Source organism: Peromyscus maniculatus, chromosome 12 (assembly GCF_049852395.1).
Source record: "Peromyscus maniculatus bairdii isolate BWxNUB_F1_BW_parent chromosome 12, HU_Pman_BW_mat_3.1, whole genome shotgun sequence".
NCBI classification, from domain to species: domain Eukaryota; kingdom Metazoa; phylum Chordata; class Mammalia; order Rodentia; family Cricetidae; genus Peromyscus; species Peromyscus maniculatus.
The window spans coordinates 2,006,412-2,032,067 of NC_134863.1; the positions used below are offsets into that span (position 1 = coordinate 2,006,412).

The 25,656-nt window shown below is 38.8% G+C and overlaps 1 protein-coding gene across 2 annotated transcripts in view; it reads left to right on the forward strand.

The window, feature by feature from the left end:
• Prkdc (protein kinase, DNA-activated, catalytic subunit) overlaps positions 1–25,656 on the forward strand; it is a 234,571-nt gene that overhangs the window by 32,394 nt on the left and 176,521 nt on the right. For both annotated transcript variants that reach the window (XM_006997186.4, XM_076548362.1), the window contains 5 exons: positions 6,813–6,896; positions 8,164–8,283; positions 8,880–9,039; positions 21,515–21,621; positions 24,707–24,797. In XM_006997186.4, the coding sequence (XP_006997248.1) occupies positions 6,813–6,896; positions 8,164–8,283; positions 8,880–9,039; positions 21,515–21,621; positions 24,707–24,797 (562 nt within the window). The remainder of the gene's footprint in view (positions 1–6,812; positions 6,897–8,163; positions 8,284–8,879; positions 9,040–21,514; positions 21,622–24,706; positions 24,798–25,656) is intronic.

The window sequence follows — 25,656 nt, forward strand, 5'->3', positions numbered from 1 at the left end:
TTGGTCGTCCCTGTATGTTTCCCCATCATGATCCTGCTGCACTTGCTCATAGAATCCTTCTTCTGTGTCTTTGACTGGACTCCTGGAGCTCTGCCTAGTGATTGGCTGTGGATCTCTGCATCTGCTTCCATCAGTCATTGGAGAAAAATTCTGTGATGACAGTTAGGGTATTTCACCAGTCTGATATCTGGGGCAAGCCAATTCAGTTCAGTCACACTCTCCACTATTGCTAGTAGCCCAGGCTGGGGTCATCCTTGAGAATTCCAGGCAACTTCCCTAGCACCAGGTTTCTCTCTATCCCCATGATGTTTCTCTCTATCATGGTATCTCTTTCATTGCATTACCCCTCCTCCCTGTTCCAGCTCAACCATCCCATTCCCTTAGGTTCTCATCCCTTTTCCCCTACCCTCCATTGCTCAGTTTACTACCCTTCATCCCCAGTTTACTCATGGAGATCTTACCTATTTCCCCTTCCGAGGGCAGTCCATGCTTCCCTCTTTGGGTCTTCGCTGTTAGTTAACATCTCTGGAGTTGTGGGTTGTTGCCTGATTACCCTTTGCTTTATATCTGTTATCCACTTATAAGTGGGTACATACCATGTTTGTCTTTCTGAGTCTGGGTTACCTCACTCAGGATAATATTTTCTAGTTCCATCCATTTGTCTGCAAATTTCATGATGTCATTGTTTTTCTCTGCTGAGTAGTACTCCATTGTGTATATGTACCACATTTTCTTAATCCATTCTTCAGTTGATGGGCATCTAGGTTGTTTTCAGGTTCTGGCTGTTACGATTAATGCTGCTATGAACAGAGGTGAGCATGTGTCCTTGTAGTACGATTGAGCGTTCTTTGGGTATATGCCAAAGAGTGGTATAGCTGGGTCTTGAGGTAGATTGATTCCCAAATTTCCATACTAATTTCCTAAGTGGCTGTACCAGTTTGCACTCCCACCAACAGTGAAGGAGTGTTCCCCTTGCTTGACATCCTCTCCAGCATAAGCTGTCTGCAGTGCTTTTGATCTTATCCATTCTGACAGGTGTAAGATGGTATCTAAGAGTCGTTTTGATTTGCATTTCCCTAATAATTAAGGATGCTGAGCAATTCCTTAAATGTCTTTTGGCCATTTGAAATTCTTCCTTTGAGAATTCTCTGTTTAGCTCTATAGCCCATTTTTAAATTGGATTGTTTATTTTGATGTCTACTTTATTGAGTTCTTTATATATTTTGGAGATCAGCCTCTGTCAGATGTGAGGTTGGTGAAAATCTTTTCCCATTCTGAGGTTGTCATTTTGTCTTATTTACTGTGTCCTTTGTTTTACAGAAGCTTCTCAGTTTCAGGAGGTCCCATTTATTGTTTCTTTCAGTGTCTGTGCTACTGGTATTATATTTAGAAAGTGGTCTCCTGTGCCAATGTGTTCAAGATTATTTCCTACTTTCTCTTCTATCAGGTCCAGTTTTATATTGAGGTCTTTGATCTACTTGGACTAGAGTTTTGTGCATGGCGATAGATAAGGATCTATTTGCAGTCTTCTACATGTTGACATCCATTTATGCCAATACCACTTGTTGAAGGTGCTTTCTCTTTTCCATTGTACAGTTTTGGCTTCTTTGTCCAAAATCAGGTGTTCATAGGTGTATGGGTTAGTATCATGGTCTTCAATTGATTCCATTGGTCCACATGTTGGTTTTTACACCAATACCAAGCTGTTTTTATTACTATTATAGTAGAGCTTGATGTCAGGGATGGTGATGCCTCCAGAGGTGGTTTTGTTGTACATGATGTTTCAGCTATCCTGAGTTTTTTTGTTTTTCCAGATGAAGATGAGTATTGTTCTTTCTAGGTCTGTGAAGAATTGTGTTGGGATTTTGATGGGGATTGCATTGAATCTGTAGATTGCTTTTGGTAAGATTGCCCTTTTTACTATGTTAAGCCTTTTTATCCATGAGCATGGGAGATCTTCCCATTTTCTGACATCTTCTTCAATTTCTTTCTTCAGAGACTTAAAGTTGTCGTCATACAGGTCTTTCACTTGCTTAGTTAGAGTTACCCCAAGGTATTTTATATTATTTGTGGCTATTGTAAAGGGTGATGTTTCTCTGATTTCTTTCTCAGCCCATTTATCATTTGTATATAGGAGGGTTACTGATTTTTTGAATTAAACTTGTATTCTGCCACATTACTGAAGGAGTTTATCAGCTATGAGGAGTTCCCTGGTAGAATTTTTGGGGTCACTTATGTATATTATCATATCATCAGCAAATAGTGAAAGTTTGACTTCTTACTTTCAAATTTGTGTCCACTTAAACTCTGTTTGCTGTCTTATTGCTCTAATTAGAACTTTAAGTACTGTATTGAATAAATATGGGGAGAGCAGACAGCCTTGTCTTGTTCTTAATTTTAGTGGAATTGCTTTGAGTTTTTCTTTATTTACTTTGATGTTGTCTGTTGGCTTGCTGTAGATTGCCTTTATTATGTTTAGTTGTGTTCCCTGTATTCCTGATCTCTCCAAGACATTTATCACAAAGGGGTGTTGGATTTTGTCAAAGGGCTTTTCAGCATCTAATTAAGTGATCATGTGGTGTTTTTCTTTAATTTGTTTATATGTTGTATTACATTGACAGAATTTCATATGTTGAACCATCCTTACATCTCTGGGATGAAGCCCAGATGAAGCTCTGGGATCATGGTGGATAATATTTTTTATGTGTTCTTGGAGTTGTTTTGCCAATATTTTATCGAGTATTTTTGCATCAATATTCATGAGGGAGATTGGTCTGTAATTCTCTTTCTTTGTTGCATCTTTCTGTGGCTTGGGAAGCAGAGTAACTGTAGCCTCATAAAAGGGGTTTGGTAACATTCCTTCTGTTTCTTTTGTGTGGAAAAATTTGAAGAGTATTAGTGTTAACTCTTCTTTGAAAATCTGGTAGAATTCTGCATTGAAACCATCTGGTCCTGGGCTTTTTTTGGTTGGGAGACTTTTAATGACTGTTTCTATTTCCTTAGGGGTTATTGGTCTATTTAAATTGTTTATTGGTCTTGATTTAACTTTGGTATGTGGTACCTATCCAGAAAATCATCTATTTCTTTTAGATTTTCCAGTTTTGTGGAGTACAGGTTTTTGAAGTATTACCTGATGGTTCTCTGGATTTCCTCGTTGTTAGTTGTTACAGTTCCCTTTTCATTTCTGACTTTGTTCATTTGGATATTCTCTCTGCCCTTTGTTTAGTCTGGATAAGGGCCTGTCTATCTTGTTGATTTTCTCAAAAAACTAACTCTTTGTTTCATTGATTCTTTGTATTGGTCTCTTTGTTTCTATTTTATTGATTTCAGCTCAATTTGATTATTTCCTGGCATCTATTCCTCCTGGTGACTTTGCTTCTTTTGGTTCCAGAGCTTTTAGGTATGCTGTTAAGTCATTAGTATGAGATTTCTCCAACTTCTTTATGTGGGCAGTTATTGCTATAAATTTTCCTCTTAGCACTGTTTTCATAGTGTTCCATAAGTTTGTGTATATAGTGCATTCATTTTCATTGAATTCTAGGAAGTCTTTAATTTCTTTCTTTATTTCTTCCTTGACCCATTGGTGATTCATTTGAGCATTATTCAGTTTCCATGAGATTATAGGCTTTCTGTAATTTTTGTTGTTGAAATCTAACTTTATACCATTATGGTCTGATAGATACAGGAGGTTATTCCAATTTTTTTGTATCTGTTTAGATTTGCTTTGTGACCCAGCATGTAGTTGATTTTAGAGAAAGTTCCATGGGGTGATGAGAAGAAGATATATTCTTTTTTGTTAGGGTGGAATGTTCTGTAGATATCGATTAAGTCTGTTTGAGTCAATATCAGTTAGGTCCCTTATTTCTCTGTTAAGTTTCGATCTGGAAGATCTGTCCAGTGGTGAGAGTGGGGTGTTGAAGTCTCCCACTATTAATATGTAGGGTTTGATGTGTGATTTAAGCTTTAGTAATGTTTCTTTTACATATGTGGGTGCCCTTTTATTTGGGCCATAAATGTTCAGAATTGAAACTTCATCTTGATGGATCTTCTTGTACTAAGTATACAATATCCTTCTTGATCTCTTGATTTTTAGTTTGAAGTCTGTTTTGTTAGAAATTAGGATAGCTACACCAGCTTGTTTCTTAAGTCCATTTGATTGGAAAGACTTCCCAGCCTTTTATTTTGAGTTAGTGTCTGTCTTTGAAGTTGAGGTATGTTTCTTGTATGCAGCAGAAAGATGGGCCCTGCTTTCGTATCCATTCTGTTAGCCTGTGTCTTTTTATAGGTGAATTAAGTCTATTGATAATAAGGGATATTAATGACCAGTGATTGTTAATTCCTGTTATATTTTGGTGGTAGTGTGTGTGTATTTCTCTTCTTTGGGATTTACTGCTGTGGACTTATCTATTGTCTGTGTTTTCATGGGTGTATCTGACTTCCTTGGGTTGAAATTTTCCTTCTAGTGCTTTCTGTAGGGCTGGGTTTGTGGATAGGTATTGTTTAAATCTAGTTTTGTCTTGGAATGTCTTGTTCACTCGTATATGGTGATTGAAAGTTTTGCTGGGTATAGTAGTCCAGGCTGGCATCCATGGTCTGCATTACATCTGTCCAGGACCTTCTGGCTTTTAAAGTCTCCATAGAGAAGTTGGGCATTATTCTGGTGGGTCTGCCTTTATAGATCACTTGGCCTTTTTCCTTTGCTGCTCTTAATATTCTTTCTTTATTCTGTATGTTTAGTGGTTTAATTATTATGTGGCAAGGAGACTTCTTTTGGGGGTCTAGTCTATTTGGTGTTCTATAACCTTCTTGTATCTTCATAGGTATTTCCTTCTTTAAGTTGCAGAAGTTTTCTTCCATGATTTTGTTGAATATATTTTCTGTATCTTTGAGTTGGTATTCTTCTCTTTCTTCTATCCCTATTATTCTTAGGTTTGGCTTTTTCATGGTGTCCCAGATTTCCTGGACATTTTGTGTTATGAATTTTTTGGCTTTGGTGTTTTCTTTGACTGATGAATCTATTTCCTCTATTGTATCCTCTACACTATAGATTCTGTCTTTCATCTTTTATATTCTGTTGGTTATGCTTGCATCTGTGTTTCCTGTTCTTTTATCAGATTTTCTATTTCTAACATTCCCCCTGTTTGTGTCTTCTTCATTGTTCCTCTTTTAATTTTCAGATCTTGACCTATTTCCTTCATATGTTTAATTGCTTTTTCATGGTTTTTTTTTTTTTTTTTTTTTTTTTGGTATTTATTGATTTCATCCAATTTTTTTTTCTTTTCCTCAATTTCTTTAAAGGAATTTTTCATTTGTTCTTTAAAGGCCTCTAGCATCTTCATGAAGTTATTTTTAAGGTCGCTTTCTTCTGCTTCTACATTGTGATGTTTAGGTCTTGCTCTTGTAGAAGGGCTAGGTTCTGGTGTTATATTGCTCTTTATGTTGTTGTACGTGTTTTTGCACTGGCGTCTGCTCATCTCTTCCTCCAGTAGGTACAAGATGTGCCTGTGTCTGAGCCAGCTGCTATTGGTCCAATCTGTGCTTGCTGTGTCTGTGTCTTGGGGCCCCTCTGGGCCCAATCTTAGCTCTTGGTCTAATTAGAGCTGGCAGATTCTGTATCTCAGAGAGCTGCTCTTGTCCCAGTCAAAGCTAGCTGATTCTGTGACTCGGAGTCACTCTTGGTCTTATCAGGGCTTCTGGTCCAGTCAGAGCTGGCAGATTCTATGTCTTAGGAAGCCACTCCTGGTCTGGTGGGAGCTGGTGCATTCCTTGTCTCATGAAGTTACCAGGGTCGCAAGCAGATGGGTATTGGGGTAAGGCGTGGGTCTTGTAGATTACAGGGTCCAGTGAGGAGGTTTTCGGGGGGGAGCCTAGCTGCGGGGAGTTTTCTCTGCTGGCCAGCAACTGGAGCAGAGTTTGGTGGGGTTTCCCGGGGACTGCCTGTGTCCCAGGGCTGAGGTAAGTATTTCTTAGGGACTGGAACAATTCTTGTGTTTGTTTTATACCTCTTGTGTATATAGGGTGCTTATAAAATATATGTTTATGGCATATGTAGTTTTAAAGTCTAATTTTAAGAATTATACAACTAATATTTGAATGTCAATAAGAAGACTCAAAAAGTTAGTAGCATTTTCTACTCTGCTGTGTGTGTGTGTGTGTGTGTGTGTGTGTGTGTGTGTGTGTGTGTGTGTGTATGTGTGTGTGTGTGTTTCTAGACAGGGTTTCTCTTTATTAAAGCCCTGGCTGTCCTGTGTAGAACTTCTGTGTAGACCAGGCTGGCCTCAAAATCACAGAGATCCACCTGCATCTGCCTTTCAAGTGCCCAACTTCTACTCTGATTTTTAAGCATGTTTTTAAGAGTCTTCTAATTCAAAGTCATCCTGTCACCAAAGTGTTACTCTAGAGGTCTCATATTTTCTCAAGACTTAGCTAATCAGAGGTCCTTCAGGCTCCAGACATCTGTATTACAAACCCTTCAGTTGACTTGGTGCTATGAAGTTTGGGAATGACTTAGTTTGTACAGCTGAGAAGCCTGGGGTGTAGCCAACATGTATTTTTTCACTGGAAGATGACAAAAGGATGGAGTTAGCCTTTGCCTATGGCTTTTCGACAGTCGTCTACCTTTTCCCCTGCTCTGTTTCTACTGGGCATCAGCTGGGATACACCCCTGAAACTGAGACTCCCTCTTCTCCAAAACTAGACTGTGGGAACATGAAATGCATTCATCCTCTGGGCAAAGATTAAAAACTGGCAGATAAAGGTGTAGAAGTGCGTGATTCTTGCTTGACATACTAATTTGCTACTTTATTCAACAGAGAGTTTACCCAAAGAGTCTGAAGCATTCTGAAGATCCAGAAAAGGATTCTTGCTTTTCTTTATTTGCTAAATTTGGCAAAGAGGTAATATTTAAGTAGTCTGTCTTAATGTATTACAGGATATTTTTTTTTTGTTGCTTTGGTGCCTGTTCTGGATCTCGCTCTGTAGACCAGGCTGGCTCTGCTACCAGAATGCTAGGATTAAAGGCGTGAGCCATCACCGCCTGGCCAGGACATTCTTAAATGAATGTATAGTGAAGAAATCTAGTGATTGTCAGTGATATAGTTATTTATAATTATTTTGAGTTTTGTTTGTTTGCGTGTTTGTTTGAGACAGGGTCTCATTATGCAGCCTTAGCTGGCCTGGAACTCAATATGTAGACCAGGTTATCCTTGAATTCCATTGCTCTGCTTGCCTCTGCCTCCTGAGTGATAGGATCAAAGGTGGGTGCCATTGGGCCTCCCCCCCCCCTTTTTTGATAGAATACATTTATTTATGTGTGTCATGGTGCACATAAGGATGTTAGATGATAAATTGCAGGAGTTGATTCTCTCCTTTCACTCTGGATTGCAAACTCAGGTCATCTTTCATCAAGTCTTGGTGGCAAGCACCCTTAACTGAGCCATATCACTGGCCTTGAAAATTGATTTCTTAAATTCAGATTGGTAGTGAGGTTTTGTTTATATATTTGATTGATAGGTTTTGGATTATTATTATTTTTTTATGTTTACTTATGTGATGTGTGGAGGTCAGAGAACAACCCACTAAAGCCCATTTTCTTCCACCCTGTGTGTCAAACTCACATTGTCAGACTTGATGGCAAGTGCTTTTGCTTGTAAGGATCCTTCTGGTTACTTTTTGTGACAGGGTCTTGAAATGTAGCCAAGGCTGTCCTTGACCTTATGTTCCTCTCTCCTCAGGTAGGCAAGTGTTGGGAGGGCAGGTTTGTCTTGGTAGAAAGGTCTTTTAAAAACTTACACAAGAAATTGCTGTTTCAAAAATCTCTTGAATTCTTGGAAAATAATTCAGCTGAGTGATGACAACTCAAATATAGTTGTTATTGCCCTATATTAATGAATAACTGTTCATAATAATGGGTTTCATTGTGACATTTTTGTGTTTACCTATAATGTACATTGATCATACCTCACTCCTTCCCTTAGCTTTTTATATAAAGGGGAGTAAGTACTTAAAACATATTAACCTTTTCTGAGAATTAGCATTTTGTTTTGTAGTCATAACAAAGACTACATGCTTGTTTTTCACATTTTAGAAGAGGATGAATATTAATTTCCTAAATGTAAGCAATATTCAGATACACAACTTGTTTGTGTGTTCTTTCTTGTTAAGGTATCAGTTAAAATGAAGCAGTACAAAGATGAACTATTGGCCTCCTGTTTAACCTTTGTTCTGTCCTTGCCACATGACATCATTGAACTTGATGTTAGAGCCTATGTTCCTGCATTGCAGGTAGGTGTGTTTTCTTCAATATAACCTTACTTTTATCACCACTTTTTTACTAGAAGACATGGAAGTATCAAGATTAAAGCAGAGGCTCACCCAGCAGCCTCTGAACACTTCCTAGCTGGGAGGCTTTGAGTACCAGAAGTAGCTCTGCTCCTCCTTTACAAATTGAGCTGAGGATTAAGTATTGCATGTGCTAAAAGCCTGCAGTAAATCCCCAGCCATGGACCACTGTCCCTAGTTTTCCTCTGGTGTTTTACACTATGCCTATTTACAACCTTTAGCAGTTTCTAGGGGCTAACAACAGAAGCATATCAATTAGAAACCGTAAAATAGGGCTAGAGAGATGGCTCAGAGGTTAAGAACATTGACTGCTCTTCCAGAGGTCCTGAGTTCAATTCCCAGCAACCATATGGTGGCTCAAAACCATCTATGATAAGATTTGATGCCCTCTTCTGGCCTGCAGGCAAAATGCAGACAGAGCACTATATACATAATAAATATATAAATCTTAAAAAAGAAACCATAAAATAATTGATGGTTTTTGTTTCTGTATGTGTTAAATTCCTGCTTTAATTTTCCTTGTTTGTATTGACATATAGATGGCCTTCAAGCTGGGCCTGAGCCATATGCCTCTAGCAAAAGTTGGTCTGGATGCCCTCGAAGAATGGTCAGTTCACATTGATAAGTCTATAATGCAGCCTTACTACAAAGACATTCTCCCCTGCCTTGATGGATACCTGAAAACTTCAATCTTATCTGGTAAGTTTTACAGAACTTGGAATGAGTATCATAAATAAAATTGCAGTGTGATAATAAAATTGGACTATTAGTATTTTTTCCAACTTGTAAAGTTTCAACATAGAATATTCAAAATGTTTGATTGGTTTTTCTTTTAAGTTATCATTTCTCAGAATTTGGTAATATTTTGGAAATTGAAGGGGTTTTTTTGAGGTTATAATTTAATTACAAGATTTCTTCCTTTCCTTTCCTCAAATCCTCCAATATGCCCCTCCCCACTCTCCTTCAAATGCAAGACCTGTTTTTTCACTGTTATTGCATGCATATATGTATATGTGTATACTTGTATATTCCTAAATATAATCTGTTGTCCATATAATATTACTTGTAAATATGTTATCATGGCTGACCATTTACACCGGACAACTAATTGGTGTGCTGAAGCATTATCTTAATTATTATTATTATTATTATTATTATTATTATTATTTCATTTATTTATTTATTTTTGGTTTTTCAGACAGGGTTTTTCTGTGTAGCTTTGCGCCTTTCCTGGATCTTGCTCTATAGACCAGAATGGCCTTGAAGTCACAAAGTTCCGACTGCCTCTGCCTCCTGAGTGCTGGGATTAAAGGCGTGCGCCACCACCGCCGGCCTAATTATTCTTATCAATAAAAACCAGGAGTCAGATATTGGGGTAAAACCTGAAAAATCAGAGAAGCAGAAGAGCAGCCACCTGTCTGTCTCTGTCCCACCTTATCACTCCTGTCTCTGCCCAGCCTTATCACTTCCTGTCTCCTGTCTATACAGACCTCTATGCTTGACTAGTGGCTAGCACCACCCTCTGATCTCCAGGTTAGCTGTATTTGTCAGAACACAAACAAAATATCACACAAGTGTGCTATTATTCCTTAGGAAGACCACCTCTCCCTCTCCCGGTTTTCCTCAGTTGCATGTAGTTCTTTCTGTAGGGTTGAGGCCATGTGTGGTTTTCTCTGTTCAGTTTGGCATGTTCATTGACGTAGTCCTTGTTCAGCTACTGTTAGGCCAGTCATATTAGTAAAGTCTTTATGGGTGTAGCTTCTGATATTGGTAGGAGTCATCATATCTGCCCTCTCTTCCATAGTGTTCCTTGACCCTAGGTGTGGGCCCCAAAATTCTACATTATGATTGGTTGTGGTTTTCTGTAGCAGTCTGTCTATTGCAAACACAAGTTTCTTTGATGAAGGTTGAAGACTACACTTACTTATGGGTATAAGGACAGATGTTTATGATTTGTTGTTAAGGATTATGATGGTTTAGTAAATTAGTGGTTTTAGGATTCTCCTCCAGTAACATTGACTTCACTGGCACTGATTTGTTTAGCTGGTTTATGGTACCTTTTGTTGAGAGGGTCTTAAGTCCAATTAGAAAAGCTCTTGGTTATGTTCCATTACTTCTCTAATGTTATGCGTGCCAAGGGGTTGTCATGCCATGCTGGTTATTGATGTGGTTCATAAGCATCATAACTGGGGAAGACTGCTGATTGCCTTCTTCCTTTGAGAACCTGGATGGTGCCTTCTGATACCATGAAAGCTGGTCCTCGGGGAGAGGACTGTAAGATCAGTTCAGCTGAGGAGTCTCTGGGCTGTCTTTCTGAAGGACGTAATGTGTTTAGCAATAGGGACTTACCTTCTACCTCTAGGTGTTGAGTAGCCAAGGGGAACAACAATAGACTGTATGTTTTGGGAGTCTTTTGGACAGCGTTGACCAACAGCTCCAAAGAGGGCTTCTTGGGTCTGGTATTACAAGTTTTGTTAGGTGATCTTTGGCTCTTAGAGGGAATATGGTCAACCCAGATGAGAAAAATTCATTAAAACTACATATGTATATTTATACACAGAATTATATGTATTATAGGTTTTTTTAAGGTAGTTAATAGTATAATTCCTTGTGGCTTTTCCAGACATTCTTATTGTTATTTTACCTACCTCCTTTTTCTATTTCTATTTCTCTGCAAAATTTGCAATTGTGTTTCTCTTTATAGCTGAATAGTATTCCTGTTTAAGTACCACATTTGTATTATGTATTCGTTGGTTGAAAGACATTTAGGTTGTTTCAGTTTCCTAGCTATTGTGAATAGAGAAGTAATGAACATGGCTGACCATGTGTAGAATATTAAAGTCCTTTGGGCATATGCCAATGAGTGATATAACTGGGCCATATGGTAAATTTATTTTTAGTTTTTGAGAATTCTCCACACTGACTTCCTTCCTAACTGCTCCAGTTTGGAATCCCAGCAGCAGAGAATGAGTGTAATGATATGGTGAGAGAGAAGCCTTGGTGGGTGGAGCCAAGGTGCCCCACGGTAGGTGAGAGACAGAGATGGCATGCATACAGTGCTCAGTGCAGAGTTTTATTATTAAAGGGAGATAAGAGAGGGGGGGGGTGCCTGCTACCTTTGGTGAGAAGTGGGAAGAGAGAGAGAGAGCAAAGTGGGAGAAGTCCTTTCTTAAAGGGAACAGAACGCAGGGCATTCAATATCTGCTTATCGGCCAGAATTCCAAGAAGTGGGTCTGAATGCTAACAGTGAGGATTCCCTTTTCCCCATTCCCTCTAGCATTTGTTGTTCATTGTTTCGTTGATCTTTGCCATTCTGACTGGAGCAAGGTGAAATCTCACACTTGTTTTGATTTATATTTCTAATTGCTGGCTATGGTGAATACTTTTTTTTAGCTTTTTTTTTTTTTTTTTTTTTTTTTGAGCTATTTTTCATTCTCTTTTTGAGACCTCCTATTTAGGTCCATTTTCCAGTAAGTCATTTGTTTTTTGACTGTTTTTTGAGTTCTTTATTTATTCTGGATATTAGTCCTCTGTCAGATGTATTAATCCTTCGTCAGCTGGCAAAGATTCTCTCCCATTCTGTGGGCTTCCTCTTCACCTGGCTGACACTTTCTTTAGCTGTACAGAAGCTATTTAGTTTAATGAAGCCCCACTTGTCACTTGTTTGCCTTAATTCTTGGGCAAATGGAGGGGTTTTTGTTGTTGTTTTTTTTTTTTTTTTTTTTTTTTTTTTGCTTTTTTGTGACAGGGTTTCTCTGTGTAGTTTTGGTGCCTGTCATGGATCTTGCTCTGTAGACCAGGCTGGCCTTGAACTCACAGAGATCCGCCTGCCTCTGCCTCCTGAGTGCTGGGATTAAAGGCATGTGCTGCCACCACCAGGCTTGCAAATAGAGTTTTATTCAGGAAGTCCTTCCGTATACCTATATCTTGTAGAGCACAGCCTATGTTTTCTTCTAGCACATGGCAGAGGCAGAAATGGGGAGGGAGAAGGGTTGAGAGCTTTAGTAGAAAGCTTGGGGATAAAGTAACTCTTCCCCACCCCCCGCCCCCCAGACAGGGTTTCTCTGTGTAGTTTTGCACCTTTCCTGGAACTCACTTTGTAGACCAGGCTGGAAAGTAACTCTTTTATTTGCCTGTTTGCTGGCAGAAGTTCCCGAGACGCTGTTATGTGACCAGGTTTACGGGTGTCCGCCCCTATCTGCCAATGTATCTGCCCCTTTGTCCCATGGCTGTAGTCAAGAGAAAAATAAAAAATTAAAATAACAAACCAGGATCAGACTCCAATCTTGGGTGTCCCCAAGAGTGAAGAGAGATCTAAGAATCAGCTCATGTTTCCATCCTCTTCGTCAAGGGATGGGAAGGGCTGCAGCTGTGCTGCAGTTGGTCCACCGAGGACCCGAGACAGCAGTGAAATGTGTCAGGAGTGAAAATGTGCCCGCTGTTGTCAGCACAGCCCGAGGACAACCCCCGGGGTGTCGTCACAAAGAATATAGCTCAGACTACAGCCGCAAGAATCGGGGACTCACTGTGGTGAAGAATCATGGCGGTAGCAGTAGTGGTAGCTGTGTGTGGGTCCAGTGGAGGCGAGGGATGCGCGCACTCACAGTCTCACAGTCTGTCTCGCTGGATGGGGGAGGAGGCGGCAAGTGGCAGCAGTCACAGCAGGTCTTCAGTGGTCTATCCAAGTCAAGGGCACCAAATGTTGGTTCAGCAACAGCACTCGTGGCTGGCTGCTGCCCACGGCGGCCATGCCAACAGAGGAGAGTGCTGGATGTATTGGTGATGGAAGAGTCTGGAGCTTTATTGGGAGGGGGGGAGGGAGCGAGCAAGCGCATGGAGAGGGGGAGTAAGGAAGGAGACAGTGCCGAAAAAGAGAGGACACAGAAAGAGCATGCCCGCTTTTTAGGTTGGGACGCCAGCGCAGGATGGAGAGAGTCACAAGCCGTAGTTAACTTTCTAGAGCTTTATTGGGAGAGAGAGGGGGAGAGGGAGGGAGAGAGGGAGAGAGGGAGAGGGAGAGAGAGAGAAACAGAAAGAGGGAGAGAGTTACCGTGCAGGGGGGTAGGGGAGTATGGAAGGAGAGAGTGCGGAAAAAGAGAGGACACAGAGCATACCTACTTTTTAGGTTGGGACGCCTTCACAGGCTGGTGACATAATTAAGGACTTAATCCTTACAAACTGTTTTGACTATAAACAGAACTCATAACCCGCAAGGTAATATTCTTAGTTTCAGTTTCCCATTAACCTGTGAGGTATATTTTGAGTTTGGGTTTTACAGTGGTCTCTAGTGTATAGTATCATTTCATCTGCAAATAGGGATAATTTGACTTTTCTTACCCTATTCGTAACGCTGTAATTTCTTTCTCTAGCCTTATTGCTCCATGTTGTGCTTTGAGAACAGTGTTGAAAAGGAATAGGGATGGTGGATGTTATGTCCAGATCTCAGGGACCCTGAAAAGACTACCACAGAGACCAAATCCCATATGTAAAGCAAAGAGACTTTATTTCAAGCCTGGAGTTTGGTCTCTTTGTCTTCCTGACACAGCGTTGAGAACAGAGAGCCCTGAGCCCAGTTGGGGTAGGGTTTTATCGCAGAGATTGGAATGAGGGAATTTCTAGGGTTCAGGACCCTGATTGGCTGACATTTGTCTAGAGGTATCCATAAAAGGGAAATAGGTGTGTGCTAGGCTTAGGTTCATCTGTCCATCTTATCTAAGGGTTGGGATGTTTGGGATGTCAGGTACTTCCCCTTAGCTGCTGGCCCATCCCTGGGTGGATCCCTGAGTGGTGTTAGTTTACAGCTTTTCCTGGATCCAAGTGTTGCCTATCCCTAAGCCTGTCCCAGCAGCTGTGTCTAGGCCTCTAAGCCTGTCAGTCATGGCAGCTGTGTGGTCAGGCTGCTTTGGGCACCCCAAGGTGGACATTTCTGTTTCATTCCTGACTTCAGTGGTATTTTGCTTTAAGATTTTCTCCATTTAGGGTAATGTTGGCTGTGGATTTTCTCATATATAGCTTTTGTGTTGAGTTATGTTCCTTCTAATCCTGCATTCTCTAAGACTTTTATAATGAAGATATGTTCGATTTTCCCCCCAAGGCCTTTTCTACATCTATTGATACAATCATGTGATTTTGTCATTTATTTTTTTTATGTGGTTTATTACATTTATTGACTTGAGTATGTTGAACCATTCCTACATTTCAGGGGTAAGGTCGACTTGTTTATGGTATATAATCTTTTTAATGTATGTCTGTATTCTGTTTGTAAGTTTTTTATTTATTTATGAGTATTTATATTATGAACATAATAAATTTGTTTTTATATATTTATAAATATAATTTATACATTCATAATAAATTTGTGTAAATAAATATTTAAGTATTTCTGAGTATTTTCATTATTTGCATCTACATTCATCAGGGATATTGGCTGGGAGTTTCCTTTTTTTGTTACTTTCTGTCTTTACCTGGTTTGGATATTAAAATGACATTGGCTTTGTAGAAGTTTGGGAGTGATCTTGCAGTTTCTTTCCTGTTTTCTTTTTTGTTTTTGAAATAATTTAAGGACTGGCTGTAGATATTTGAAAGTTTGATAGAAGTCTGCTGTAAATGTATCTGGTCCTGGACTTTTTTTTTTTTTTTTAAATCTAGAAGGCTTTTTATTACTATTTCGATTTCCACCTTTGTTATGGGTCTATTTAAGTTCTTAGATTCTTCCTGGTTTAATTTTAGTGGTTTGGCTGGATCTAGCAAATTATCCATTTCTTTTAGATTTTCCACCAAAGAGTACAGATTTTTAAAATATTCCCTTATAATATTCTAAATTTTTTTGGTGTCTATTGTAATGTTTCCCTGGTCATTTCTAATTCTGTTAATTTGGATCTTTTCTTTCTGTTGGTTAGTTGGGCCAAGGGTCTGTCAATCTTGTTTATCTTCTCAAAGAACTAGCTCTTAGATTAGCTGATTCTTTTTATTGTTTTCCTTGAGTTCTGCTGTGATTTTTATCTTTATTGCTGTTGGCTGGGTTTGGATTTGGTTAGTTCTTATATTTTTAAATTTTTGAGCTATACCATTAAGCCATTTGATTTGTGTTCTTTCTAATTTCATAATGTAGATCCTTAGAGCTAGAAATTTCCCTCCTAAGACTATTTTCTGTGTGCCAGAGAGGTTTTATGGGTTGTGCTTTTATTTTCATTTAGTTGCATTAAATTTTGTATTTTTTTTCTTTATTTTTTTTTCTTTGATCTAGTCATCATTTAGTAATGAGTTGTTTAATCTCCATGAGTTTGGCTATTACTAGAATTTTTTTGTTTTAAGTTTTATTGCATTGTGCTTAAATAGGATAGAAGGTATACTTTTGATCTTTTTGAACTTGTAGATTTGTTTTGTGTCCCAGGATGTGGTCTATTTTAGAAAAGCTTCCATATGCTACTGAGTAGAACACATAATCTTCTGTCTTTGGATAGAATATTTTGTAGATACTTGTTAAGTCTATTTGTATGATGTTGTATAATGTCACTTCTGTTTTTCTCCATTTCTGTTTATTTTTTGGCCAAATGATGTGTTGGAGAAAGTTGGATATTGAAATTACCTACTATTAATGGATTGATGTTTATCTGTGTCTTTAAATCAAGTAGTTGATTTTTAATGAAATGGGGCACCCTAGTTTTGTTGTATATATGTTTAGGACAGTAATGTTTTCTTTGTTAATGGTTAATTAATCCCTAGATTAGAACAAAGCATCCCTCTTTATCTAGTCTCATTAGTTTTAGTTTGAAGTTTGTTTTGTTAGATATTAGGATAATGATGCCTGCTTTCTTCCTGGCCCCATTTGATTGGAGTATTTTTATCTATCCTTTAACTCTGTAAAGCTAAAATTTCTTTGTAGGCAGCAGATGTTTCTTGATCCATCCAGTCAGTCTGTGACTTGATTGGAGAATTGAGCCCACTGATACTTAAAGTTATTATTGAAGTGTTTGTGTTAATTGTGGTCATTTTTTTCTGTTATTGTCTTCTCGATGTAAGTCATATTTTAATAATTATGGGCTTTGTATTTTTTTCATAGTCTCTCTGCCATGCTCATTCCTCTCTTTAGCTCAGTTCCTCTCTTCAGCTTGAAATACTGTTTCCTATATATTCCTTAAGTTTGATTTGTTGGATGTAAATTTTTTTTAGGTTGTTTATGTCATGGAAAATGTGAGTCATGTGGCGCAATGTTATTCATTAAGTGGCGCTGTTTACCTTGCAAGAAAAGCCACAAGGCACAACAAAACCCACTATAAGAGTTTATTAGGGGAAGGAAACAGAAGGGAGTGCTTAGTCTTATGAGAAAGGGTCATGCAGGGAGAGAGAGGGGAAGTGTCTGTGACCCACTTTGTATGGATTACCCCCGCACATGCGCATATGGGTTTATGTAGGTATGCCACCCATGCACACAGATTACATGATTACACTGAGCACAGATGACATGACCACACAGTGCATGGATTATGTAGGACATAAGGCCCAGAATGACTAAGCATCTTGCCAGTGCATGCACAGTCATTGGTGAATGACTAGAAATTCCAACAGAAAACTTTCTTTTTTCCTTCAATTAGGGCCCATAGTTTTGCTGGATATTTGATTTTCAATTGGCCATAGTCTTTTCTTTTTTATTATTATTAATTAAATTTATTCATTTATTTTATATCCCAACTGTAGTTTCCCCTCCCTTCTTTCTTCTCATTCCCCTCCCCCATCCACTCTTCCTCTGTTTCCATTCAAAAAGGGGCAGGCCTCCCATGGGTGTCAGCAAAGCAGCCATCAATAGACTTTTAAGACTTGGAATGCATTGCTCCAGGCTCTTCTGGCTTACAAAGTTTCTATTGAGAAATCAGCTTTTATTCTGATGTGCTGTTCTTTATATGTGACTTGTGTTTTTTCTCCTGCAGTCTTCAATACAGTCTTTCCTGTATGCTTAGTGTTTTAACTATGATATGCCATTGGGATTTCATTTTCTGGTCTTGTCTCTTTTGTGTGCTCCTTCTATCTGTATGGGTGTATCTTTCCTTAGTTTGGGAAATTTTCTATGATCTTGCTGAAGATCTACTCTATGCCATTGACCTGGCATTCTTCTCCTTCATCTATACCTATAATTTGAAGGTTTCATTTTTTTTCATGGTGTCCCACATTTTGTCTTCCTTTTCTGTGTGTGTGTGTGTGTGGGGGGGGGTGTTACAAAGTTCCATGCTTCTTGTTTATTTGTTCTAGAATTGTCTTTGAGATGTTCTGTCTTCTGCTTGATCCGTTATACTTATAAGGCTTTCCTTTGGGTTTCTTGTTAGGCTGTGCATTTTTCACTTCCATCTTCATTTCAGCTTGAGTTCTTGTCAATGTTTCTATCTCCTGATTGAATTCTATCTTAAATCTTGGGTTATCTTCATCATTTACACTTGTGTTTTCTTGGACTTCACTCCAGGCGTTCATTCTCCTTAAGCTTGTTCTCCTTGATTCCACTGAGCTGTCTCTTTGTGTCTTCTTTAAAGTCTTTGAATTCTTTGATGAAGTTTATGATTGTTCTTTTACATTCTGTATCTTGGAGTTCATCTAGGTAATTTTCATTGGCAAGCATTACTATAAGACTGTTAGATTTGGGAGAGAACATACTGGCTTAATCTTTCATATGGTTGGTATTTTTGGAATTCTGATTTGTTCTGGATAGAGCAGTTGGGGCAGAAAAGAAGATGTGGGGCAGACTGGAAGTGCTTGGGTGGAATGAAGTGGGGCGGACAGAGAGGATATGCTTCTTGTTCCAAGCCTGGTGGTTGGGAATAGATAAGAATGAGTGGAAGGGTTGGCTATGACATGGGTTGGGGAGTAGGTAGGCTGTATCTTGGCCCAAACTTACAGCTCTTTTGCAGTGAAGGTCATGAAGACCAGACTAGATTGCTGCATTGGTTGTAAGACCCATGCTATGCAGAAGTCGGGGACTCACCAGGCTAGACCCTGGAGGAGAATGTGGGAAGTCTGGATATGGAGTCCAGTGGTGGAAGTGGCACAAAGGGATCTGTGGGTGGGTACAGGTAGGTCAGGCCCTGACAGAAGCCTAGAGGTCAGCTAGTGTGCTGGCACAAGTGTGTGGTCAGACTAGGCTGTGGGAGCAGAGCTAGATCTGGCTGGTTTCTGAAAAATGAGTATAGGGACTACTCACCAGGCTAGACCTTGGAGGAGGACATGGGAAGTCTGGGTATAGAGTGTGGTGGTGGACGTGGCACAAAAGGACCTATTTGTGAGTGGATGCAGTTTAGGTGGATCTTTGTGCAAACCTAGAGGTTGGCTGAGGTACAGAGGATGTAGTGGGACAAGGGATGCAGGTGCAGGAATAGGATGTGGGACTCTGTGGAAACCTAGAGGTCATCACTTGGTAGTACTGTTTTGGAGGGTTTAGGAGATGCAGCCTTGCTTAAGGAAGTTCTTCCCCGGGGCGTTGTCTATGAAAGTTTTATAGCTTTGGTCTACTTCCAGTATTCTCTCTTTCCTTTATGTCTGTGGCTGAGAAGTCATCTCTCAGCTTCCTGCTCATGCCATGCTGCCAAGTTTCCCTGCCATGCTGCACTCTGGAACCACAGCTCAAATAAACTTTTCTAAGTTGCTTGGTCATAATGTTTTATCACAGTAACAAGAAAGTAATTTATTCAATCCCTAACTGGTCATCTGCCCTAAACCCAAACTCATTGTTTCCACGAGTAAAGAACAGCTGTACTGGTTTGGTTTTGTGTAGCAGGAATCTTAAAAGTATAAGCCTAATAAACCCTTTTCTCCCAAATTTGCTGTTTGGCCATATTGTTTTGTTGCAGCAATAGAAACCCTAACTAACACACCAGCTTCCAGGATGTAAAAAATCAAGTTAAGAAATAGAGAAACAGAGGTAGTGGCAAAGTTCCTTTGACAATCAGAATTTATTTCTGAGAGCCAAAGATTTGCTGAACTGAGCCATAGCCACCTTGCAACTTAAAACTACAGATAAATAATTTTATGGCTGTAGAGTTAACCATCTAAGGCCATAGAAAATGAACACATCAAAGATTTTATTTAACTCAGTAGTTAATAAGAGAAATAAATGGATGTTGCAACTGGTTCCCATAACCTGAATCTTCAAAAAAAAAAAATTGTACCTTTTAAAATTTATTTGTGACAAAGGTTCATGAGGAACAGTAATATTTAGTGTTTTTTTTTTTTTTTTTAAAATAAAATGTATTTTATTTTGGGGTGGGAGGTATGCATGAGCCACTTTGCATGATTGAGGATCAGAGGACAACTTACAGGACTCAATTTTCTCCTTCCACCATGTATATCCAAGGGATTGAACTCAGAACATTAGGCTTTGCAGCAAGATAACCACAAAGTTTCCCGTTGTCCATATTTACAGTCATAGAGCATCCTCCCATAATGTATGGTCAAAAAGCAATGATAGATAAAATGTGAAAGTAGAAAACTTTCCTAAAAAACTGAAAACTAATCTGCCAACCAGTTGCCCACCACCCTTCAATTCTTTGATATACATTTCATACATCAAAATCATTGCTGTATTTAACTTTGCAAACAAGTTCAAATCAGGACATTGGCATGAATTTGATTGGCATCTACTCCTTGGATCCTTTCAGGAATTGTATTTTATAGACATTACTGTATACTATAACTTCAATTATCATATGTCTGTTTGGGTTTTTCTAATATTTACTCATGATTAGATTCAGGTTAATGAGGGGTATTCCTCCTTTGAAACCTGTTCTACTCCCAAGAGTTTTCTCACTTTCCTTAATGAATTTAATTTGTTCTACTCAAAAAAAAGGGGAGGGCAGGGAATAGGTGTTTGAGATAGCTCAGTGGGCCCAGTGGTCAGTAACCTCCTGGCCTTATGACCTGAATCCATGGACCCGCATGGAAAGAACCAAACAAGTTGTCCTCTGACCACTACATACATGCTATGGCACATGTGCACGCTTCCATAAAAGCCAGAGCTCTCATCTTTTTTGTTGTTGTAGTTGGTTTTGTGGGGAATCGGTAGGATGGGACTGGGTTTTACTGTGTAACCCTGGCTGTCGTGGAACTCACTCTGTAGACCAGACTGACCTCAAACTCACAGAGATCTGCCTGCCTCTGCATCCCAAGTGCTAGGATTAAAGGTGTGTGCCACCCTGCCCAGCCATAGCTCTCATCATCTTAAAGGAAAATAAGATAGTTATTTTGGAGCCATTTTGAGTGACCATGTCCTGGGAACATAGCTTTAGGTTATCTCAAATTCCATGTTCCAACCTGGAAGCAGTTTCACAGTTTTTATAGTTTCATGGAACAGAAAAACTCATAAGACAAGCTTAAAATACATTGGTGGGTACATCAGAGAGGTGGGAAAAGTGGCCCATAGGTCCCAGATGCTCTGATGGTATTCTTAGCTTGTAGATTAAAGAAATAAGTTGCCTACTGAGCCGAAAGTCCTAAATGTTTTTTTATTGTCATAAGACGATAGTTCTGAGGTGGGCCAGAACTAGCCCAGGATAAAATAATTAGCCTCCAAGACTGCAACCTTCCAACCTTTCCACAATACTGAGATTCTAAGCAGCCAATTGTTGGTATTAATGGATTTTTCAGAACCTCTCAACAAATGCTATATGTATATTTCTAATTGCCAATCAGTCTCCATAGACAGATACCTTCAAGACTTTTCATCCAAAGTCTCTACCCCAAAGTAAAATAAATTTTAGAACAAATACTATAAATAGTATTGTTTCTCTTGGAAGCTTCTCCCACAATATTTTTAGTGTCTATTCATCCATAGTTCCTCCTGAATTATTACTGTGATAGTTACAGAATGATAGTTTCTCTCCTGGTAGTAACATAAAAATTGTTATGTTTTCAAGTATTTGATTATGAGGCTTGGATTGTCACAGATTTGGCTTATGTCTAAGGTGGGAAGACTAACTTCTACAACCACAAAATGGTTCCAGCTCTTTTAAGTACAGGTGGAGCTTCTTCTGATTGGCAGTGATATTCAAAAGACAGCAATCTAAATATTTTTTGTTCTGGAGTTTTAAGTTTTGAGGTCATATTTTAAATAACCAGTACTTTAATGTTTCTGTTTCACAATGTAGTGTCAATGTTGCTTTTAAAAAAAAATTTTTTTATTGTTTACTACCTATAGATGCAACCAAGAGCCATTGGGAAGTATCAGCACTTTCTCGGGCTGCCCAGAAGGGATTTAATAGAGATGTATTGAAGCATCTGAAAAGGACAACAAATATTTTACCAGTAAGAAATACTTTGTCTTTTCTTTACCTTAAGTCACTGCAATACCCTGCTCCCTGGTACCAACTTCTTAGTCACTGTTCTATTGCTGTGAAGAGACACCATGACCAAAGCAACTCTTATAAAAGAAAGCATTTAATTTGGGCTGGCTTAGAGTTTCAGAAGTGAGTCCATTTTCATCACGGTAGGGAGAATGTCAGCACACAGGCAGACACAGTGCTGAAGAAGTAGCTGAGAGTTCCACATCTGGATCAGCAGGCAGCAGAAGAGAGAGACACTGAGTGTGGCTTGGGCTTTTGAAACCCAAGGCCCAACCCCAGTGACACACTTCCTCCAAGGCCACACCTATTTCAACCAGGCCACATCTTCTAATCCTTCTCAAGTAGTACTATGCCCTGATGACTAAGCATTCAAATATATGAGCCCTTAGGGGCCATTCTTATTCAAACCACCACCCTACTTTTGTTTGGTTGGTCTTTGTATGGTGGTGTGTAACAATTTGTTGTTGTTGTTGTTTTGTTTAGCATTTTTTGTGATGAGACAAGATTATACCTACAGGCTTGCAGCCTTAAAGAGTCTGCCTGGCAGAACAACTCCTAGGGAATATTTGAATTGTGTGTTGAAATCCCCACTTCCTTTGTGGTCGCTGCATCTTACTTTGCTTTCTGTTGGTGTGATAAAACACAGACCAAACCAACTTGGGACATTATAGAAATCAGGCTCTTGAGAAACCAAGCAGCATTCAGAGAGTTGGAGAACTCAACTGAAATCCCTGTCTACATTACTATCTAAGAGTGGTCTCTGGGTCTCATGACCTGAAGGAAAGCTTCCTTTGCAATTTAAGCGTATTTACAGAAGCAAATGGTGTGGGTACTGATCAGGACATTCTCTATCAAACAGGGTCTTGTTTAAAGACTGCTGTGTCAATCATTTCTTAGAAAGCTTTGTATGCATTGATTTTTCAAGATAAGAGGAAGGGGATCCAGCTGAAACAAGTAGAAATACAAACTAAGCCCAGTAAAATTTAACCCATCCTGTATCTGCTTAGTTCTGTAGTACTCGGGCAGAGAGGATCATAGTGAAAGGCAGTAGTTGGATTATGATAGGTGCATATTAAAATAATAATAGTTGGGCTGGAGAGATGGCTCAGAGGTTAAGAGCACTGCTTGCTCTTCCAAAGGTCCTGAGTTCAATTCCCACCAACCACATGGTGGCTCACAACCATCTGTAATGCCATCTTCTGGCCTGCAGGGATACATGCAGACAGAACACTGTATACATAATAGAAAAATAAGCAATAAATAAATAAATAAATAAAATAATAGTGTATTCTCTTTCCTTCTTCACCTACTCTGTATCTGCTTACTTCTATAGCACTCAGGCAGAGAGGATCATAATGGAAGGCAATAGTTGGATTATGATAGATGTGTATTAAAATAATAATTGTTAGTGTATATTTCTCTTTCCTTCTTCAGTGAGAAGAAAGAGTGTTTGGGGCTTACAGGTTTAAGTTCATCATCAAGGAAGACAGGGTAGGAACTAGAAGGAAGAACTGAAGCAGAGATCATGGAGAAGAAACTCTGCTCATCCCTTTCTGAGTTTGCTTTCTCATACAACCCAAGACCACTTCCCCAGGGGTAGCACCAACCCACAGTTGGCTGGGTCCTCCTACATTAAACATTTAGTCAAGAAAATGCCCCCACAGATATGCCCACAGGCCAGTGCAATAGGGCCAGCTCCTCATTTGAGGTTCCCTCTTCCCAGGTAATTAAGATTTGGGAATTTGGCCAACCTTTTCCCTCAATGAATGAAGAAAGCCTGCCACTTAAAGGGAAACATCTTTAACACACAACTGTTACAATGAGCTTGATAGCTGATACATATTTTTCTCATGAAATTTGTGATGATATTAATAAATGTAATTTTAGGCATCTGCAATGAAATATGTCAGCATTTGGGAAATCTGCTTACTCTAGTGAACTAGTATTTTCAGATGAACAATGCATGATTGTAAAATCCATTCAAAGTGCAAGATGAATCAATTTAGCATAATAGAGTTTATGTAAAAGTTCATTGATTAGGCTTCATACTCTACATAGTATGATATGAAGGATAATCAGTTATCTAAAATGACTACAAAATGCTCCTTTTTCTTCTACCTACATACCATGAGCTCTGTGATTTCTGTGAATAAAATGAAAGCCCTTTACACTAGTGTGAAACAGGTCCACTCTTTGGAGGGTTTTTGTTATGAAAAAACAATTATCATAAAATCATGTTGTTTTTAAGATAACATTGGGGTAGTGTTTTTTTAAATGGTACCGTTTTAGAGTGAATTTCTTTTTTTTTTTACGTTTTATAAAATCTTTATTGACAAATAATTCACATAGTATACAATTTGCCTGTTTGCACAATTTAGTCCAGCATCCTCATAGGCCACCATCACCATCACCACTTTCTACTTTAGAACATCACTGTCTTCAATTTCATACACACATATAATGTATGGTGATTACATTCCATCTTATTTTTTTAAATGAACATAATATTTGCAGTTGTAACTATTCTTAAGTTTACAATTCAGTGGTATGAATTACATTCAAGATATTAATTACACTCATGATATTCATTAATTATACTCATGATATTAATTACATTTGTGGTATTCATTGATTACATTCACAGTATTCATTCAGTAACTATATGATATTCATTAATTACATTAATTGTATTGATTTATTACATTTATAATATTATGTCCTGATACTACTGTCCATTTGTGGGGCTTTTCCATCACTCAAAACAGAATAAAGTTTGAATTTCTAATGCAGTATTTAGGAATGTGACCCATATAAATAAAAGCTCTTTGGAGTTCTAGATACTCTTAAGAGTGTAAAGGGTCTTCCACAAACATTGGAGCTGTTGGCCTTGTGCTGGACCTCCACCTACAAAACTGGAAGAGATACAATTTCTTTTATGGATATGTAGGATTTAATTTAATTAACTATTAGGAGACATTAATAAGAGGTATTCTTTCCTCTTCACTTTAATTTTTAAACTCTGTACATATTTTTGTACATATTTTCAGGATGAAGCACTATCCTTAGAAGAAATAAGAACTAGAGTAGTACAAATTCTGGGATTCCTAGGAGGACAAATAAACAAAAATCTTGTAACAGGTAAGTTTTTTCCTAAAATAACCCTGTAGATAGATGCATTTGTACTTGGAGTTGAATGTGTGTCTGTTTACTTGTCACCAGCCTCTCCTGGCATGCTTCTGATGATTTTAGAATCACCTGGACAGTGATAGCTAGTATTTACAGCATTTTCCACATACTGTGCCCAAGTCAATATTATTGCCATTGTAGTAATGAACACCTGTTTGGACTACCATAGCATAGTGTTCTATTTCAGATTTCCTCAGAACTGATCAATTTCAATTTGCTGTGTCTGGTCATATTCAGAATCTGAAATCATATTCAGAATGCAGCACGTACTTTCTATTTCTCTTCCCTTAGAGAAGAATGAACTATGAAGCCCTGACTAGCTGGCCTGGACCATGCTATACAGACTAGTCAGGCTTCAAACTCACAAAGGCCTGTCTGTTTCTACCTCCTGAATAGTGGGATTGAGATGTGTGCTACCATGCTGGACTTTCAAAATCGTTTAATCTTTACAGGCACTATCTTCTGACTTAAGTGTAGGACAGCTCCCACCAACAGTAGCCACCATGGGAGAAAGCTAAACTTAATATTCTCATATTTTTAACTTTTTAAAAAATTTTATTTATTTTGCATGTTTTGCCTGAATGAAAGATGTATATGTACCACATTCATGCCTGGTGTCCATGGAGGTCAGAAGAGGGCATGTGATTCCCTGGAACTGGAGTTACAAATGGTTGTGAGGCATCATGTGGGTGCTGGGAACCAAACACAGGTCCTCTGCAAGAGCAACAAGTGCTGCTTTGAACCACTGAGCCCTCTCTCCAGTGATAAACTTAACATTTTAATATGTGAATATTTTAGAGTGTTTTTGTAT